Source organism: Lemur catta, chromosome 2 (assembly GCF_020740605.2).
Source record: "Lemur catta isolate mLemCat1 chromosome 2, mLemCat1.pri, whole genome shotgun sequence".
In the NCBI taxonomy this organism is placed as follows: Eukaryota; Metazoa; Chordata; class Mammalia; order Primates; family Lemuridae; genus Lemur; species Lemur catta.
Genome location: NC_059129.1, coordinates 101953749 through 101966410, shown reverse-complemented (window position 1 = coordinate 101966410; position 12662 = coordinate 101953749). Strand labels below are relative to the sequence as shown.

The 12662-nt window shown below is 43.8% G+C and overlaps 1 protein-coding gene across 7 annotated transcripts in view; it reads right to left on the bottom strand.

Moving 5' to 3' along the window:
• Positions 1–12662, bottom strand: part of LOC123633144 — a 153384-nt gene that overhangs the window by 57129 nt on the left and 83593 nt on the right. For all 7 annotated transcript variants that reach the window (XM_045544145.1, XM_045544146.1, XM_045544143.1 and 4 more), the window contains exons 23-27: positions 12371–12508; positions 10851–11008; positions 9641–9752; positions 8194–8243; positions 7643–7819 (exon numbers count right to left, since the gene is read on the bottom strand). In XM_045544145.1, the coding sequence (XP_045400101.1) occupies positions 7643–7819; positions 8194–8243; positions 9641–9752; positions 10851–11008; positions 12371–12508 (635 nt within the window). The remainder of the gene's footprint in view (positions 1–7642; positions 7820–8193; positions 8244–9640; positions 9753–10850; positions 11009–12370; positions 12509–12662) is intronic.

The following is a 12662-nucleotide window of genomic DNA, read 5'->3' as shown; positions in this document are numbered from 1 at the left end:
TGTCACCACCGGCCCAGTGTACAAGCCCGAGGACAGCAGCCCTCCTTTTCAGGCCTCTCCCAGGGGGCCAGAGTTACTTATAAATAACTCAACAGGAAGAAGAGCAGTTGGGCTGATTTTAGCCTGAGCCATGTTGGAGGAAGGAGTGGGTACGGAGGAAGGGAGAGGCATGGTAAGAAAGGAAAGGAAGGCGAAGAATTATATGGCCAGCCCCACCCTGGGGGGTACATATTTTATGTCACTTAATTCTTCTGACAGCCTTAGGATGGACCTATTTTTGTCCCACTTTCACAGCTGAGAAAATTGATGCCCAGAGAGGTTCTGTGGATCTTGCCTACCCAGCGCCTGAAAGAAGAAATTGGGATTTAAATGCGTATCTGTCCTGCTCTAGAATCTGGGCTCCAGACACCAGGCTCTGTTTCCCTTCCCTGGCCACCAGATTTCTTGCCTGGTTCTCCAGCCTCTGGCCCTCTTTTCCTTCTTTCTCCTCTCTGCTCTCCTCCTCTTCCAAATATCTTATCATTTCTTAGGCAGCAGTTTAGAAGTTTCTTTGTTGCAGGCTTATATACAAACATGTCATCCGTATACATCTGGTTTGAGGATTCACACAAGCCCAGGTACCCACCACCTGGCCTGAGAAATAGAATGTCGCTAGCTCCCTTGAAGCATTATGCACACCTCCCTGGTGGCCTCCAGAGGAAGCACCATCCTGAATTTTATATTAATCAATGCCTTCCTTTTCTTTGTAGTTTTATGGATACACCATTAGGAGATATTTTGTTGGGTTTTACCTGTTTTTGGCCTTCATGCAAATAAATGGAAGCCCTTGATCTCTCTTCCACAGCCCCTGGAGAGAGGTGGCATCCTGCCCTGGTTTCTATATCATCCCAGGAGTGACACAGCTCACTGTAATCCCACTTGGATGGATTCAGTGCCATCAAATCGAATTAACTGTCTGGTGTGCAGGAAAGTGGTGACTTGTACAGTCAACAAGGTGTGGGATTTGACATAGGAGGACCTGAATTTGAGTCTAGTGTCCATCATCCATAGCTGTATGGCTTTAGACAAACTGTCTTCTTTGAGTGTTTTCATCCATAAAATGGGAGTAATGATTCCTAACTCAAGATTGGTACAAGGAATAATTTTTAAAAAGAGTATCAAGCATGTAAAAAGTATTTTATAAATTGCGAGTTGCTGTACAAAGTTTTTTATTATTATGCTAAGATGTGGGAGTCTGGCATCTGCTGGAGCAAAGTGGCCAGGGATGCACAGGGCACTCTCAGGGTAATTTGTAAAGAAGTGGGGACCAGAACACGCTAATGAGGGGATGTCCTAGGATAGAGGGTTATGTGGGGAAGCCAGAGACCAGCGCCACCTCAGGCCTGTCTTGGTTACGCTAGAACAGGCAGGCCTGACAGAGAGATGAACAGCAGAAAGAGGTGCGCAGTAGATGCAGAACCCCTGCCTGCACGCCATCCCCTGCCCAGGGCACTCAGGGCCAGCCCTCTGCTCTTCCCACTCTTCTCCCAGCCCTTGGCAACCTCCCTCCTTCTTCTGGCTGCAACTACCCTCCGTTTGCCAGTGACTGGCAGCCTGGTCCCCTCCACAGCTCCAGAGTTCAGCTTGTGTCATCTTGGCTGGCAGTGACTGAGACCAGCTCAATCAAAAAAGGCAAGAACTGAACTCCTCACCCTCTTTCACCCCAATCCTGTGCTAAAGGAAACACAAGCCCCCAGTCCCTGCAGCCAGAAATCGAGGCATCACTTTTAGATTCTCCCTTCTCCTCTACTCCTCCAGCCCTATTGATTCCAGGACTCAGCCCCCTCCCATCCTCACCAGTTTTCACTCCACCGATGTTGTGTGTGGCAGTGGCTCTCAGTGGGACGGCCTCGCCTTCTGGGGACACTATGGAAATTGCGGGGGTAGTTTTTGACCGTCATGAGGAAAAAAATTATTTCTGGGTCTCTTGGAGATATTTAGATAACCCTTCCAGTTTACTGAAGCAAAATGTAACTTGTTTCTACTGAGGGCTGAATGCTTCCTGCATCCAACATTCTGAATATGAGACTTAAAATCATTGCAACTTTACTTGAAGTGAATCATTGGCCTTAACCTACTTCAAGTCTCAGGGGTATTTGTTTTTTAATTTTTATGGACATATAATAGTTGCACATATTTATGAGGTACATGTGATATTTTGATACAAGCATACAATTGTGTAATGATCAAATCTGGGTAACTGGGATAATCATAACCTCAAACATTTCGTATTTCTTTGTATTGGGAACATTTCAAATCGTCTCTTCTAGCTATTTTGAAATATACAATCACTTATTGTTAACCATAGTCGCCCTACTGTGCCATCAAGCACTAGATCTCATTCCTTCTATCTAGCTGTATTTTTGTACCCATTAACCAACCCCTCTTCAAGTCCCTCCCCACTACATTTTCCAGCCTCTGGTCCTCACCATTCTATTCACTACCTCCATGAGATCAACTTTTGTAGCTCCTACATATGAGTAAGAAAATGTGACATTTGCCTTTCTGTGCCTGGCTTATTTCATTTAACATAACGTCCTCCAGTTCCATCAATGTTGCTGCAAAGGATTGATTTGCAGATTTCTAGGTTAACTCCATATTTTGGCTATTGTGAATAGTGCTGCAATAAACCTAAGCCTCAGGGTTTTAATCAGTTAATGCCCAGCTCATAAATAAAGCATGGCTTTAATTTGGAGAATTTCCCCCCCCCCTTTTTTTTTCAGCAACCACAAAGTCAGATAATTCCTGTCCTGGAGCAGATCAAAACCAGCTTAATCCAGTCTTATCTTTATCATTCAGTTCACAGTGTTTGATGGTGCCCCAAAGTAACACTGAATATCAAAACTGAGAAGTCGCAAGGTCTGCATCTGAGCACACCGGCGTGGGCTGTAGGCTGGCCGCTGCTCCCCAGCAGGGTGGCTAAAGCCAGTCCTTGCCTCTGAGAAACGTATGCGTCCCTGTGTTAAGTTAAGCACTAGCTTTAACTTCTTATCTGTTATTTCCTGCCATTTCTACTCCTGCCTGCAGTGAGCAGCCCTCTGCCTAGGGGCAGAGATGGGTGCAGACAGCTGTAGGTGTGGTACAGGGAGTGGAGTCTCGGCTCCGCAGTGAGATGTGCTCCCTCCTCCCTTGTGGACAGCCCATCAACTGCCTGGCCAGACGGTTCCTCGGCCTGCTCAATGTTGCCGCCTTCACCTTTGTTCCCCTTCAGAGACCGAGGCCTGGGCCACAGGTCAGACCTTATCATCCCCTGAAGCCATAACGCCTCCAAAGTCTTAACTTTCCCAGCTGGATCTTTTATTCTTCCAGTTGTCTTATTCATTCCAACTAAACCCCATTCATCCCCCCCAAAGATGGTCCCTGACATCACCCCATCCTCTGGCCTCCCCTTCCATTTCTGACCTGACTCCCTTCGCTACCCAGACTGGATCTTACAGTCAAGCATGTGAACTACTCTGGCCAGCACCGTCAACTCTCTGCTCTTTGTACTCACTCACCTACCTAGCAAAGCCCCAATTCTGGATCCCTCCAACTATTCAGCTTTCTGCTTTTAGCTGCACACTGCTGAGCACAGCTGCAGGAAATCACCCCACTAATTACACTGACGCAACGTCACGTAAATGGCTTCCAGCCTGAGCTATGTCACCCCAGAACAATCCTTTTTCTTTATTTTCATCAGCTCTCACATCCATTTTCTTATTCCATAATTCCAAGCTCTCTTTAAGCACCAGACCAAATTCCTGCCAGCAGACGATGACATGCTCTATTTCATGATTGAATTAAAGGCCAGTGCTGGAACGCCCTGCACCTCCTACATGGTCTCGCACAATTGTCTTGCTCCCTTCTCACTGTGACCTGGAGGGCAAATGCCGGACTTCTGGATCTTCCCCCAACGCTCAGTACATTCTCCTTCCCACTGCTGTCTTCACATACCCTGGATACGAGCCACGCAGAAGTATACGTGCTGTCTCACATCTCTGTACCTCTGCTCACGCGGTTCTCCCAGTGTGAGCTGAATTTCCTTTCCTTGTCCACCTGGGGTTCTAGCAATCATTCGAGACCCAGGTCCTCCATCCCCATCTCCCTAATCCTTCAGGTATTACTGAGTCTTTCTTGGTGGGTGCTTTCATTAAACATCTTATTTTATTTTATTCTTTATCACAGTGCACTGTAATTACCTCTTTCCCCTTGCTGGGTAAGGACCATGTCTAATTCATTGCTGTATGCAGTGGTCCCAACCTATCCAGGGACTGGATTCATAGAAGACAACTTTTCCACGGATGGTGGTGGGGTGGGGGATGGGAGTGGGTCGGAGGGGGAGCTCAGGCCATGAAGCGTGTGACGGGGAGTGGCTACAAATACAGATGAAGCTTTGCTTGCTCACCTGGTGCTCACCTCCTGCTGTGTGCACTCCCTGTCCCTCCCCCACCACTGTACTTCACTTGCCAGACACTGCACCCAGCTGTGGGGCTACACCAGCCCCAAGGAAGGGCTGCCACCTTCAAATTTGCACAAAGTAGTTGTATGGGATGGCAGTGGCTCTGTTTGTCACATAGGAAGGACTCAATTAGTGTTAGTGTCCTCTCTGTGCTTTCTTTCCTCCTCCATCAGCCAATGCACTGCTCCTGGGAGAGAAGCAGTGTCGGCCTAGTCTCCAGACTCCTGTCCACTTGGGGCCATGAAGGGAATGGAAGCCTCCAGGGACTTCCTTCTTAGGAAGAGAGTTCCCCTCTGGTCTACAGAGGCTCTGGTTTGGATGGGGGGGTGGGTCTCTATTAAACTAAACACAGTACGTTACAGTCTTTTAAAGATTCAGAAGCATCTTAGAATTTTAAACCTACAGGACTTACGGGGCTCTTCTGGTCAAGGGACAGCAACCCCATAGCAGTAATGCTACCTTTCTCCCTTTCCTTGACCATGACAGGCCAATCAATTACAGCACTCTCACAAACTTGGATGTCTCTGAATCCTTAGCAGGGCCACTAATAAACTGTTGGACTGACATTTAAAATAAAGTCTACTTCTTACTCTCAATCTAACCTAACCCCTTATTTTATGAATGAGATGAGGACCTCTTTCTTCCACAACACCCATTCCTCAACTCTGTCCTTTCATTGCTAGTTAACTTTGGCCTGGAATGATTCCTGTTTATCATTTCATGAGCAGTCTTGAAAATGGCCCCTCTCCAGAAAGTCTTCCCTCAGCAGTCCTATTTCTTGGAATCATGCTCGAGATAGATACCTTAGCACTAAGAATCATAATATGTTAACTTCAATTTCTTCACTCATTATATGAAGGGATTGAGGTCCAGAGATGAAAGAAAAGTGATTTGCCCAAGACCTCAGGGCAACGTATGACCGAGCTGGGTAAAGTCCCACTACTCTAACTCCCAGGCCACGTCTCTCTCCACTACACCTTCCTGTGGTTGATGTTCAGCTTTTATTGTAGGTACTCAGTGCATGGAACCACTGGCTTTGGAGTCAGAAAGGATCTTATGCAGTATATTTTCCAAACTTCCACATAAGACAGAAGTTACTCTCTCTACACTATCTTTTATATGAGTGTATCAAAAAGACTTACTAATATCTAGAGAGGTTAGGACGCAGGAGTAGTGGAGTAGAGAAACACGGAACCTGTATCAGTCACAGCTCATCTCCTGCCTGGCTATGTGACTTGCGCACTCACTTGGCTCACACTTTCCTGCCCAAGACCTTACCCTGAAATTATCACACATTAACTGACCAGGTGATTTAGGGTCTAGTCTCTCCAGTTTAAATGGCTGTTTCCCTTAATCTCTAGGAAACCCACAGCCATCCCATGAGAAATAACACGGGAGTAGAGCAAGTTAGAGAGATTCCCCTCCCACCTCCTACAGCTTGACCTCCTTATTTGGGTGCTGCAAATGAAACAGATGAGAAACAAAAATAGACTTCCTGAATACATTTTATCTTAAACACAAATGTTGTGAACTCGTGGTTAGACTTCTGGAAACTATTTTAAAAGTTTGATCCCAAATATAGATTGGGCTTATAAATGGTTAACTTGGTGAAAGGATGGATGAAATAATGAAACTAAGGAGTCTTAGAGGATCTTCCTGTGATGCTTCATGTGAGAAAGTGATGCATGTCAGCCTCAGTGGGCAGCAGGTATCTAGTCAAACCCTTCAGCAAAATAGTCTGCTGAAGCATCTCTGCCCCTACTCTTCTCTCAAATGCATTCTTCCATTAGGTAAATCCTGAGGTCCACCCAAGTGAGAGCACTGGCTGGGTTCAAGAAACAAAACACTGATACCCATAAACCAGCACCTTTTAAGTATTATGGTGGGACTGACCACTATCTTGATAGGCAGCTATCAGTCAGTCAAGGGTTTAAGGACTTCAACTTCTTTCATTCTCCTGCATTCTCTAGCCTGTTCTATCATTCCCATTTGCTTAGTGAACGTCCTCCTTGAACAACTTTCTGTCACTTCCTCTTTGAATTTCTTCCCAAGGCCCTGGGTTAGACATAAACACTCCCTCTTGTGTGCCCTCATGGACCTTTTCACATACCTCTAATGTGTTATCTTCAAGTTACTTGTTTGTTTATTGAACTTTCCCTTACTAGACTGAATTTATTGCCAGAGTCATTGACTTATTCACCTTTATATTAATAAATCTAGCACAGAGCAAAGTGCCTGGTACTAAGTAGCACTGAATAAATGATGTCTGAATAATGCATGCATACATGCACAGATGGGGGAAAGAGAGGTCGGATACCAATGATCTTTCAATTCCCTGTCATCTTTCCAGTTTATCACATGTTTATTAAGTATCACTGTTACTCAAGCTCCATGCTATCAGGGAAAGAGTAAGGAGGAAGGTAAGCTCACCTTGCAGGGTGTTTTTGCTCTTCCTTGGAGACTATACAACCATATAACAGCCCCCTCTCTCTCTTTTTTAAGGAAATGTGGTCACTGACTACACAGCTATGCTGAGTCCTCTGTCCACGTGAGTGAACTCTAGGTAGGCTGAGTTTAGAACATTTGGAAAACCAGATAAATCATGCTAAGGAAATATGAAAACAGCTCTGCTCTTATCACTTAATTTCTCCCTCTCTCTCTCTCTCCATATATATATGTATATTTACATATCTATACATATACATATTTTTCCTATCAGAAAAACAGAAGGACACTGATTTATCCAAGGCCCTGGTTTATCTTTTTTTCTTGATATTTCTCCTATGCCATTGAGTAGAATTATTTGAAGCTAGGACAACTCAAGATCAAGGTTAACTTATTTGTTTGCCTACAATAATTTAGATGCTGGCTTATATAAAAGGTTATGACTGATGGAAATCTCTGGGCTACCCAGGGGAAAACAAAACTGCATAGATTGAAAAAGCAGTCAAACAGCCCATAAACAAAGAACTCCTTCTGGGTTCAAATTCAAAGATACTCTTATTCTTGCAGTGTTAACTCCTTCTTTTGCCCTTCTAGACCAGGAGATCAAGGTCAAGTGCAGTAAAGGGAGCAGAGGTTCCTACATGAAACTTAACATGCTTCTCCCCAGGGGGAGGTCGGGTCTGGGAAGGAGAGCAACAAGTTCTGAAGGAAACTACGCACCTGGGGTCAGCCTTGAGGCCCTCCTTGGAGTCCCTCGGTCCCTTCTTTTCTTGTGGCTGCCCTACCATAAAAAAGGTATCCCTGATGGTAGGAAAATCTTCCAGCAGGGCTCTCAGGCTATTGCAGTATGCCATGATCTGACCCCGGAGAGCATAGTGAGACATGTGGTGGTTAAACCTGAAAGTCAGAAGAAGAGGTGACATCGGGAAGGAGAATCCAAGTTGTTCCACCTCTCACAGAAGTTCCGGGATCTACTTCCCTGGAGGACTTTCCAAAGAGAATAGAGTACCTCTGTGAAGAAGACATTTTCACGTGGGTCAGGTGGCTATTGCCTGAAAGCAGAGGCGTGAACCTCTTCCAAGCGACCCTTGCCCTTCACTGCTGATGCTCCTCTGCATGTCAGAGACAGTTTAACGTGGGCTTATCCAGTAGAACTGTGGTTTATTTAAATGCAAACCACCTGAGTCGTCAGAATTTCTACATCATACTGCTGGTTATTGCATTCAGAGTCAGAGAAAGCAGCACGTGTCACTCACACATACTATACTTACTTTTGACAATATTCAGCTATAACGTCTCTCTTGACTTTTCCAATTTCATCCTGTGAGAAAAGAGAATGATAGTTCTATTAGACAGCTGGCCATAAGAACTAACCATCCTAATACATGTGTGCAAACTTCAAGCAGGAAAAGGCCAGAGAGTTGAGACATTCTTCATAGGGGTAAACGTGTTGGGAGACACACTCCTCCGTGGGTCTCTCCTGCTCCTACACACCTTGCTGAGTATGCCCAGCATGCGAGGCCCTGACCACCCTAATTCACAACCATTTCTCAGGGTTGTGTTTGCAGAGAGCAGTCTTCAGGGACGAGGCAATGTCTCCCTCTAGGAAAAAGAGCAGGTTTGCTATAAAAGAGGTGGGTTCCCCAAGTTCAGTGCTTTCCAGTGACACAAAACTGCTGCGTGCATGTAGTTTCCCGTGAGACCTGGGAGGCGAGGGGAACTGGTACAAACATGAAGCTCATGTTGCCTGCTCTGCTGTGAGCATTCAAGTTCTTTGTCTCTGACCTAGGAGTCTTGTGTCTTCTGCCAGCATCCATGGAACAGTAATAAGTTAACTTATCAGCTAGAAAGTAGGCTAAAATCCCAGACCCTGACAAAAGCGATACAGGTAATTACATTGCCTGAGCTCTTTCTGATCTGATAGGTGTTGGATAATCCTGAAGAGCAGTTAATGAACTATTATGTTTTTCCATTTGGTCAATATTTTTTGAGAATTGCTTGTTAGAATGGGCCCTTTGCCTTCATCATTGTTGAACAGTAATTAGGGGGTCTGGCCTCCATCATATCCCATTTGTAGGACTGGATTAGGTAAATTTAAGTACTTCCTTTTTAGTCAAAGGTAAGGACAAAGCCTAGAGTTTATAAACATTGTCAATTTTCTTCCAAATAACTATGTATTAGGCATTAGCATAATGATTTTCTCATCAAAACATTAATGAATAATGAAATGATACTCATAAGATTAAGGAATAATTTTAACTAAAGCTTTGAGTTTTATAGTATTTTTCAACAGATTAGGCTAATATAAAAACGTTTAAACAGAAACACGGCAGTAGTGTCTGGAAAACCAAGATAACCAGCTGGTTGCCAGGTGACAGCACTTGCTCACTTTGTCTAACCCCCCTGAACCCCAGGAGGGGGCTAAGTTTCAGCAGGTGCTGAAACTAATTCACTTAGAAAGTGATAAAACCAAGTGTGGCATTGGAAAAATGCATACATTTTTTAATAACATGACATTTTAATAACATTTTTAATAATCAGCTTGAATTGATTCCTTTCTATCTCTTAATGAACTCCCCTTTTCAGTTCTTTACAATGTATTTTCAATGGTCCTAGCTAAATAGGTTGAAAGCAAGAGATTCCAAGTTAAGAATTTTTATTTGCCCAGATATAGAAGGGGACTAGAGCTCTAGGGAGCACTTCTCACTGCATACTCACGGGGCTCTTCATTCTGTCGGCCATGGTTTGCTGCTTGAGGAGGAAGGCGTTCAGCATCATGTCCCGCAGCCCCACCTTTTCTAGCTGAATAGACACAAAAGCCTCTGGAGCCCTGATAAGTGAGCAGAGACATGGGAGGCCACAGTGAGAGGTAAGTGGACATTTAACACAAAGATAATTCATGTTACTGGGCATTGCAGCGGGAGGGCAGGTGGTTCTGTCTTCATGGTTCTCACCTGCTTCAAGTGTTTCTGATTATTCACCAGGGATGCCGATGTGTCGCCATCCTCCCTGGGGACCCCCATGTGTCTGAAGCAGTCCCTCCTTGGTCCCAAACTCCACAGCCCAGCTTGTGCTAGTGTTTGTACTATCCAGGTCCCTTTGTGGTCTCCTGGCCTTAACTGTAGGGATACCTGGGCTAAGTGGCCTCCCAAGGGTCCTCATCCCTAGATATATTGGTCTTAAATCTTCCATCCACACTTGAGAACTTAAGGCACTTGAATTCTGGCCATGTGGCAGATTAATGTCATCCTGAGTAGTAGAGCTGCTTTGCCTGTTATTATTTTTTATTGTAAATTTGCCAGAATTAAATTAGAGTATCATGGGTAGGCCCCAATAAAATACTCAGAGTAATCATAATTATTACAGAATATGAATATCTCTCCCTGTCATGGTGAAAAGAGATCAAGACAGAATAGGGAATCCCTGATTTATAGACATATCTCTGTAGAGGCCACGCTTCTCTGACAACTCACCATCCTATTGTTCTAAGCAGTGCTAAAACCTTTGTTAGAATAGTGTGGGCAGTTCTGTGCTTCTCAATTTAAGACAGATATGGAAAATTTGGAGAGGCCTCTAACTCTTCTTCCTTGTGATCTACCTCTTTAAAGTTTGAAAAACATACCTCTTTGAAGTTTAAAGTTGAAGAAAGAGAAGAGAAAGAGACAGAGAAAAAGAAAAGAGGGGAGGAGAAAGGGCAGAGAAGAGGTTAAAATTAGAAACTGTTGACTGTCCTTCATAGACTGGAGTATATTGGAAGGAGGTGAGCCTTCTCAGTGTTCATACAAGGTCTTTATATAAGGTCTTAAAAAATAAAACACATGCCAGCCACTCTGAGAGTTTAGACTCCTTAAATCTCATACTACTTTATTAACTGACTTAAAAGAGGACATTTTTGTTAAACAATACCACCCCCATCCAGGTACAGTACCTTTTGGTAGCCTGAAATCTTTCTGAAGAACGCATAAGAGTGTCTGGGGCTTTTGGACTTGGGGCTAATAGCAAACTCTCTCTGCCATTCACAATTCGGGAATGTCTTCTTCTGGCTGGACCCAAGCCACCATGATTTCTCAGATCTGAACTTATTTCCTAGAATGTTTTAAGCCAAAATGAATTAAATTTGTTGGATGTATAAGCCCTGTAGTGCTAGCTGTAAGATGATCTCATAGCCACAACTGACCCCAAACACATGTAAACGCCTGGGTACATGAGAGAGGAGGAGTGGCAGGAAGCGAGATAACACTTTGCCCAATGAAGGGGTGAGGCACTAAGTGTGAGTATTTCCAGAATAGAGTGCAGTTGTCTAAAGTCTGCTGAGTTTGACAGTTATAAATGAATCCAGCTTGACAATTCCTCAGATTATGAAATATAAAGTTACCATATAATCTAAGCAATTCCATTTCTAGGTATGTACCCAAGAAAATGGAAAACATATGTCATCACAAAAATCTGTACACAAATGTTCATAGTAGTATTATTCCTAACAGCCAAAAAGTAAAACAACCCAACATGTGTCACCTGGTGAATGGATAAACACAACGTGATATATTCATATAATGAAATACTGTTTACCAGTAAAGAGGAGTGAAGTACTGATACCTGCACAACATGGATAAATTTTGAGAACATAATGCTAACTGAAAAAAGCCAGACACAAAAGGCCACATGTTATATGATTCCTTTTATATAAAATGTCCAGACTAGGCAAATCTCTGGAGACAGAAAGTAGATCAGTGGTTGCTAGGGACTGAGGCGGGCAGTGACTGCTGGTGGGTACAGGGTTTCTTTGGGGGGTGATTAAAATGTTTTGGAATTAGATAACAGTGATGACAGCACAATCTTGTGAATATACTAAAAACCACTGAATTATACACTATAAAAGGACAAATTTTATATTACATGAATTATATCTCAATAACCAAAAAAACAAAGAATCTAGAGAAAAGAAGTGTATATAGTATGGTACCTTTGTGCAAAAAAGAAGATTCAAATGGATTTGCTTACTTTTGCAAAAAGAACTATGGGAAGGATAAACCAGAAAACAATGGAATCATTTATCTACAGAGGGGAAGGGTTGGGGACAGGATATTTTTTGCTGGATGATTCTAGTCAGTCAATATCATAGAGTTACATACAAAGGAAAAATTATTAGCACATCACTGAAAATCAAGACACCCAGTAAGGATTTGGTTATACACTGATTCACAAATAGGAAAGAAGGGAGGGGAGAAAAGAGGAAAGTAAGGAAAACAAAAAGATAGGAAAGAGGAGGAAAGACAGAGAGGATGGGAGAGAGGGAGAAAGAAAGGGAGAAAGGGAGAAGGGGAAACAGGAAGAAAGGAAGGTAAGGAGGGAGGGAGGGAGGGAGGGAGGGAGGAAGCAAGGGGGCAGCCTGACATTAGCTGGTGGTAGTGGTAATATGACTCCAGCTTCTCTAGCAAGCAGGCTGACCTTGACATCAGCAGGATGGCCCCCTCGAGGGACGAGATAGAAGTACACCTGCTGGACAGCCACCATCAAAGCATTTTTATGAGCAGCTTGGCATGCAAGGGTCACTTGCATATTTTCCACTCCTGAATGGAACAAGAGCTAAAGAAAGAAAATGTGAAAGGTATTAGGCATTTCTTGCATAAAGAAAGAGGTGAAGTTGAGGGCTGAGATCACCACTTATTCAACATGTAAATATATGAATCAAACTGCTGGATGAGCTGGGATCCTTGCTACTCAGCCACGAGACTGAATC